Source organism: Bos indicus, chromosome 8, assembly GCF_029378745.1.
Source record: "Bos indicus isolate NIAB-ARS_2022 breed Sahiwal x Tharparkar chromosome 8, NIAB-ARS_B.indTharparkar_mat_pri_1.0, whole genome shotgun sequence".
NCBI lineage: Eukaryota > Metazoa > Chordata > Mammalia > Artiodactyla > Bovidae > Bos > Bos indicus.
Window position 1 is genome coordinate 56,184,920 of NC_091767.1, and position 7,725 is coordinate 56,192,644.

The 7,725-nt window shown below is 55.3% G+C and overlaps 1 protein-coding gene across 1 annotated transcript; it reads right to left on the reverse strand.

Annotated features, from left to right (window-relative positions):
• Nucleotides 1–1,991: 1,991 nt before the first annotated feature.
• On the reverse strand, nucleotides 1,992–7,491 carry NPAP1 (nuclear pore associated protein 1). Its single transcript, XM_070794164.1, has 3 exons — nucleotides 4,972–7,491; nucleotides 4,234–4,898; nucleotides 1,992–3,221 (listed from the first exon to the last, which is right to left on the reverse strand). Exons 1-3 carry the CDS (start codon nucleotides 7,417–7,419, stop codon nucleotides 2,690–2,692), a joined length of 3,645 nt encoding a protein of 1,214 aa, XP_070650265.1. The 5' UTR covers nucleotides 7,420–7,491; the 3' UTR covers nucleotides 1,992–2,689.
• Nucleotides 7,492–7,725: the final 234 nt, after the last annotated feature.

A 7,725-nucleotide genomic window follows, 5' to 3' on the forward strand; every position in this document is an offset into this window, starting at 1 on the left:
AATCACTGATTTCACTGAAACACTTGAAGGTTGAATTAACTTTGTGATCACACAATCAATAAATGATGATGCCACAATTCAATCCACATCTTCTCCATCCTCCTTTCCTCTTCTCTATTCCAGCCACATTATTTACTAGCTTTTCCCTGAGGACACTGGTATCCTTCTTCTGGGCCTTGGACAGGTTATTCCCATTATCTGGAATGCTTTTTCCTCAGATATTTGACTCAGTTGCCTCCCTCTACACTGTTCAAATTCCACCTTCCCAGTAAGACTTATCCTGTCTATGGTTTAACTTGAAAACTTTTTTCTCTGCCCACAAGGTCAATTTCCCATATACTGCTTAATTTCGATTGCATTTGTTACTAGGCTTCCCTGGTGGCTCAGTCAGTAAAGAATCCACCTGTAATGCAGGAGACCTGGTCTTTTATCTGGGTCAGGAAGAGCTTCTGGAGAAGGAAATGGCAACCCATTCCTGTATTCTTGCCTGGGAAATCCTGTGGACAGAGGAGCCTACAGGTGGGCTACCGTCCCTGGGGTTGCAAAGAGTCTGACACAACTTGGCAACTAAACCACACCACCAACTTGTCAGATAATTTACGTTGATTTCTGTTCTCCCCTCTGACTAAAAGATAGGCAGCATAGAGTCAGGAATTTTGCCTTTATTGAACCTAAGGGAGGCCCAGCAGAACTCTAGGGTCTGCAAGAACTGGACACAGTTGTAACTCTTATGTTTGGTATTTTAGCAGCCTATCTCAGAACCAAGCCAGTTATTCAAGAGAATCTTTTCTGATACTTTAAGCAGTATGATAAACTTGAAGTAAACTTAAATTTTCAACAATTACAGAGCAGGCATGGACTCTTCCTTTGTTTCACCAGACACATGAACCTGGATACAAAATCCATCCTCTCTGGGTGAAGTGGGAATGTACAAAGATGACTGGCCTAAGTCTCATTTGGATAAAAAGATGCACAAAAGAGACATTTAAACATTTTCAAAAACTAAAACCATAAACTGCGTTTCCTCTTCACATATCAGAGATTATCTAGCCTTTAGTGTGGTTAGAGTAGTGTGGGGTGGGGGGCGGGGGGAGAGACAGACAGAAAAGGATGAGTTGCCCTGTCTCTCCCTCCTCTGGACCTTAGTTTTTCCTGGACTGTCACTCCTTACACTCAAAGCAGATTTCAGGAGTCTGCACACATGGTCATAATGTGTGCCTCACTCCACAACCCAGTCACTGGGACCCAGAAAATTTTGCAACCTCAAGTCTGCCTCAACACATCATGACTCATATATATCAAAGAGTAAAGACACATAAACAGTAGTAGATTAACAAGAATAAGTTATTTATATATAAATTACATATATACATGTTTGTACATAAAGCTGGGAAAGATAAGGGCCCATTGAGGCAAATGGATAAGTGGAGAGGAAGCAGCTAAAGATAGCAGTGGGCACCCTGCCTGTTGCACGTGTAGAGAAAATAGCCAGAAGTTTGGGTCAGCCAAGTTTACAGTCAAACCAGGGATGGCACAGTGGATGATACATGCAGTTTATTTTCCATCCTCCAAATGGAACTTCTCAAGTCTGGTATATAGTTCTGAACTGGGCTCATATGTTTCTCACTTTGCAACACACACACACCCACATTCCTCACCCATGCACATAAAACACACACTCCTGCACACGGCTGCGAGTGTGGTCCTTTGGCTCATTGTAGGAAGACAGCAGGTTAACAGTTTCACTCAAATGGGCAGAGTTGTTTTCCAGCAAAGCCCGTTCATCGTTGCGCAGAATCTGCAGAACAAGATATGCTCTTTATTTGTTGAGTTTTTTCACAGAAGAAAGGAGTTCGCTAATGCTCCAATGAAATCCTGGGCAGGTGATAAAAGTACCAGACCCAGAGCACAGACGCAGCTTCCCTGACCAGGAGCCGCTAAACACAACGCTGTGCTCCTCCTAAGTCAGAAGGGTGCCCTGAGTTGGGGTCCCAGGTGTTTTGAGCATAGAAGTTCCTCTCTAAGTATATATGGTGCTATCCCCCGTCGTACTGTGTGGGTTTGGGTTCGGAGGCCTGGGTGCTTTGTGTGAATGGAACACCAGACGTGTACCCAGTCATAGCAAGTGTGGTGCTGTCCCCCAACGCCCGCTCTGTGCTTTGCATATGTGAGTTCCAAGTCCAATGGCAGGTGTTGACACTGGGGCCTCCCATCCTAGATGAGATGTTGCTCCTCCCATATGTTCCACCCATGGTGTATTGGCCAGGTGGGCCCCAGTTGTACTGATGGGAAGTGTGGATACCAGGTCCTCCAATCCTGGGAATGATGTTGTTCCCTCCTATACCACCACCACTTGCATCTTGGACAGGTGGGTTCCAAGCCAGGGGTGGGTCTCACACTTGCAAATCCAATGGATGCAGTGTTGCTCTGGTGGAAAGTGGAAATTGACTTGTTCCTTAACACAAATTTCTTCTCCATGGTGATGGGATTTGTAACTGTAGATTTTCTACACTCATATGGGTCCTAGGTGCAGTGATGGGAAGTGGTAACACCCTGACCTCTAACCATAAGGATGGTGGTGTCCCCTGCCATCACTCTACCACCTGGATTCGGCTCAGGTAGACCCCAGGCATTGGGATTCAAGTTGAAAGCAGATATGTGCCTGGATGCTGGGATGGTGGCTTGCCCTTCATACTGCAGCAGCCATGCTGCAATGAGATGACCCCCAGGTGATCTGGCCCACAGTAGGAACACAAGTGGTGCTGGGTGCCCCACACAGTTCTGTCCAAAAGTTAGGTGGGCCAGATGCTTCTGAATAAGTGAGGCCTAGGGCATTCATACCAACCCCAAAACTCCCACCAGCCATAGAGGCTGCAGGTCCCATCAACAGTGGGCCTGATATGGTACTAGCAGACAGCAAGCTACTGTCTCCAGTACTGGGCACTGTGGTATCCACTCCAAAACCAGTAGTAGCAAATACATCCCTGGGGAAAATACCTGAGTTGTAGACAAAGGCCGGCTGCATGTTGATGGTGGTGATAGCAGACAGGGGATCTGGCAAACCTGAATCCATTTTGCTTCCTCTGGGTGGCTGGACTGCAGAAGACGTTAGCTTTCTATCTTGTTCTAGGGCTAATGGGTTTCCCAGTGGAATAGACTTGTTAGGCTTCTTCCTATTGTTGGCCCCAGATGTGGGCTGAATGGTGAGTTCTGGTTTCAAGCTTCACTTGAAACATGGGTACCTCTGTTGACCAAATCCACAGGCAAATAAGTTGAGGCTTGGGTCCAGGCATTGCCACCACTGGGCGCTGTGTTCTCAGAACCAAGAATAGCCATGTGATATGGGTAGTGGTTCTCCTTGGAGTCAGAGGTAGACTGGAAAATAGCAGTCTGAGGAGGAGGTGTTGTATGCATAGCATCGATGTCAAAGACTGGTTTGACATCTGTAGAGATGCCATCTGCTGGAGCATAGATAACTGCCAAAGCCATAGGTGAGGGGCTGGGAAAAACAGGAACTGAAGCCATAGATGTGGGGCTGGGGAAAACAGGAGCTGAAGCCATAGATGAGGGGTTGTGGGAAACAGGAGCTGAAGCCATCGTTGGGGTGCTGGTTGAGGCAGGATTTGGGGATTGAGGGAAACAGCCAAAGCCCTAGACGGGGAGGCCAGGGAAGACAGGACCCAAAGCCATAGATGGGGGGCCAGGGGAGAAGCGGCCAGAACCCTAGATGGAGGGATGGGGAAGACACCAGCAGGAGTCCTCAATAGTGAGGCTGGGGAAGACAAGGCTGTAGATGGGGGACCAAGGGAGACATCAACTGGGGCCCTAGGTGGGGGGCTGGGCAAGACAGCAGCCAGAGCCTTAGATGGGGGGCCAAGGGAGACAGTAGCCGGAGCCCCAGATGGGGGCCTGGGGAAGATGGCAGCCTGATCCCCAAATGGGGGCCCAGGGAAGACAGAAGCTGGAGCCCCAGGTGGGGGTCCGGGAAAGACGGCAGCCTAATTCCCAGGTGGGGGCCTGGGGAAGACGGCAGCCTGATCTCCAGGTGGGGGCCCGGGGAAGACGGCAGCCAGAGTCCTAGGTGGGGGCCAGGGGAAGACAGCAGCCTGATCCCCAGGTCGGAGCCCGGGGAAGACGGCAGCCTGATTTCCAGGTGGGGGCCGGGGGAAGATGGCAGCCAGAGTCCTAGGTGGGGGCCAGGGGAAGACAGCAGCCTGATCCCCAGGTCAGAGCCCGGGGAAGAAGGCAGCCTGATTTCCAGGTGGGGGCCCGGGGAAGATGGCAGCCAGAGTCCTAGGTGGGGGCCAGGGGAAGACAACAGCCTGATCCCCAGGTCGGAGCCCGGGGAAGACGGCAGCCTGATTTCCAGGTGGGGGCCGGGGGAAGATGGCAGCCAGAGTCCTAGGTGGGGGCCAGGGGAAGACAGCAGCCTGATCCCCAGGTCGGAGCCCGGGGAAGAAGGCAGCCTGATTTCCAGGTGGGGGCCCGGGGAAGATGGCAGCCAGAGTCCTAGGTGGGGGCCAGGGGAAGACAACAGCCTGATCCCCAGGTTGGAGCCCGGGGAAGACGGCAGCCGGAGTCCTAGGTGGGGGCCCGGGAAAGACGGCCGCCTGGTTCCCCGGTGGGGGCCCGGGGAAGACGGCAGCCGAAGTCCTAGGTGGGGGCCCGGGAAAGACGGCCGCCTGGTTCCCCGGTGGGGGCCCGGGGAAGACGGCAGCCGGAGTCCTAGGTGGGGGCCCGGGAAAGACGGCCGCCTGGTTCCCCGGTGGGGGCCCGGGGAAGACGGCAGCCGAAGTCCTAGGTGGGGGCCCGGGAAAGACGGCCGCCTGGTTCCCCGGTGGGGGCCCGGGGAAGACGGCAGCCGAAGTCCTAGCTGGGGGCCCGGGAAAGACGGCCGCCTGGTTCCCCGGTGGGGGCCCGGGGAAGACGGCAGCCGGAAGTCCTAGGTGGGGGCCCGGGAAAGACGGCCGCCTGGTTCCCCGGTGGGGGCCCGGGGAAGACGGCAGCCGGAGTCCTAGGTGGGGGCCCGGGAAAGACGGCCGCCTGGTTCCCCGGTGGGGGCCCGGGGAACACGGCAGCCGGAGTCCTAGGTGGGGGCCCGGGAAAGACGGCCGCCTGGTTCCCCGGTGGGGGCCCGGGGAACACGGCAGCCGGAGTCCTAGGTGGGGGCCCGGGAAAGACGGCCGCCTGGTTCCCCGGTGGGGGCCCGGGGAAGACGGCAGCCGGAGTCCTAGGTGGGGGCCCGGGAAAGACGGCCGCCTGGTTCCCCGGTGGGGGCCCGGGGAAGACGGCAGCCGAAGTCCTAGCTGGGGGCCCGGGAAAGACGGCCGCCTGGTTCCCCGGTGGGGGCCCGGGGAAGACGGCAGCCGAAGTCCTAGGTGGGGGCCCGGGAAAGATGGCAGCAGGAGTCCCGAACGGGGGCCTGGGGAAGTCGGCAGCGGGAGCCCCAGATGGGGGGCTGGGCAAGACAGAGGCTCTCTTCTGCTTATCAGTGGTCGCAAATGTGGGCTGAGGGTTGTTTCGGGAGTCAAAGGGATAGTTAAAAATTGAAGCCTGGCGGGAGACCATGGGCACAAATTGGATGGTGGTGCCTGGTCTCTCTGCAGTGTGTGTCTGCTCCACCCCAATACCTGGGGGAGACTGAAAAATTACAGCTTGAGAAGGGGGAGTAGTGTCCATGTCCGTGATGCCCGAATCTGAAGGAGAGGGCACACTTGTAGATGCCATGACTGTGGTGGTAGAAGGGATGGCAGTAGAAGTAATGGGCTGCTCAGTTAGAACAGGGGGAGGGACGGGAGGGTCTGGAAGAGGGGTGAGTAAGTTTAAGGGAGGGGGAGAATCTACACACATGGGTGTTGGGGATTCATTTTTGTAGGAGGGTGGCTGGAAGGAGAGGGTTGGGGTGCTCAGAGGTGTAGAGAGGTCAGAAGTAAAAGGTGGTGTTGCTTTGACTGAACACCGAGTGCCTTCATCCTCCTTAAGGGTAATTCCCACAATGGGATTCCAAACTGGAGGAAAAAGATAATCTGCAGGAATTGCAGAATGAGAGGATGCAGGGGCTGTGTATCTTGCCTCCTGATCCGTATAAGGTGGAAGGCCAGCCAGACTGGGGAATCTGGAGGACAGTTCAGCCAAGTGGGTGGTGGTAGGAGGGACCTCCAAAATGTGACTGACCGGAGCCAGGGAGCCTGTGGTCCCTGGGGCAGGTGGAGGGGCACTGCAGCGACGCATAGCCTTCCTTACATCCTTCAGGATTTTGTTTCGCTGACGCTCCATGCGTTGTTTCAGGGTGCCCCAGGTTTTGGCGAGAGTCATGCCTGGAAGCTTCGGAGGCAGCGGAAGGTCACTGCGACCCCACGGCAGAGGCAGCGGTGGTGGTAGTGGTGGCAGCAGTGGCGGCAGGGGCAGAAACACCGGCAGGGGTCTCTTCCGCTTGAGGGGGTGCCTACTGCGGGCAGATCCCAGGGCAGAAGAACTGCTCCGTGGGGTGTCTGAAGGTTGTTCACGCTGCAGCGCCTTCCCAGACATCAGTGACTCCGGGGAGCTGGGTCGGTGGTCTTCACCCAGCACTTCTTCTATTGGCCTCTCGGGCAGCAGGTTGCAGCACGGGCTTGAGGCAGAGAGCACCCTGGCCAGGGGGCCTGGCTGCGAGGGAGGCTGGCCGTCTCCAGCAGTGTCGTCTAAGCAGATGGCGAGGCTTTCAGAGGAAGAGTTCTGCCAAGACACCTGGGCTTTCTCATTGAAGTTGCTTTCTGGGTGCACCGGGGGTAGGTTTGGAGGCTCAGGACTGCACTGGAGGGACGTGAGGACCCCGCTGGGCTCCTGGGGCCTGGGTGTCATTGTTATATCCCGGTCGCAGTACAGACTTATCTTTCCATTGTTCTCTCCTTCGGCCTCTGTGTGACCTTCCTCCTTTGTTATGCTTTCCCTGGGCTCTTCTTGGACCATCGCCTCACTCTCCTTTGTGCAACAAAGTGGGAGGTGCCTGGTTGGTACCGGGTTCCCAACCTTGACTACCCGGGCAGGTAGCTCAGTTAGTGAACGCAGGAGAGTAATTTTGCGCCCCGGTGGAGGAATTCTGACGGTTCTCGAAGGTCCGAACATCATGGAATTACGAGTGGACAAGACAGGCTGCTTCTTTGGCGAGTTCCTCAAGTTCGTCACGGGTAGGACGCCCACAGGGGAGTACCCAGCCTGCTGGATGGGGTACTGCCTTTTCGGCGCAATGTAAAAGCTGGATGATAAAGGTAATCGATCCTGGTTGAGCAGCCTGTGACCAGGGTGTAAAGCAGGAGCTGGAGCAGCGGGGTGGCCCCGGCCAGATGTGATGGCATCCCGAGAGGGCAAAACCAGCGAGCGACGGCCCAGCGGGTTCCGGCGGCGGAGCGCGGAAACAAATTTACACAGTAAATTGCCCATATAGGACAGATTGTGCGCCAAACGCCCTGAGAATAGAGTGTGAAACTGGGAGAGCGTCTACCCAGCTTCTGACTCCTCTCGTGGTCAAATACGCACTGGAGGCAGGATTTCTCAGCCTGGCACTTGTGACATGTCCATGGTATACGCATCACAGAGAAACTGGGCTGCAAGCCCACACGTGGCAAATTACGGGGCAAAGGGCGGGGCCCCAGCGCATGACCCCTCCTGAACTCTCTAGCAGCCGAGGCTTCCCACTGTGGGTGCCAGGAGTTTGGCACCAGATGGGCCACCATGCAGAGACTGTTC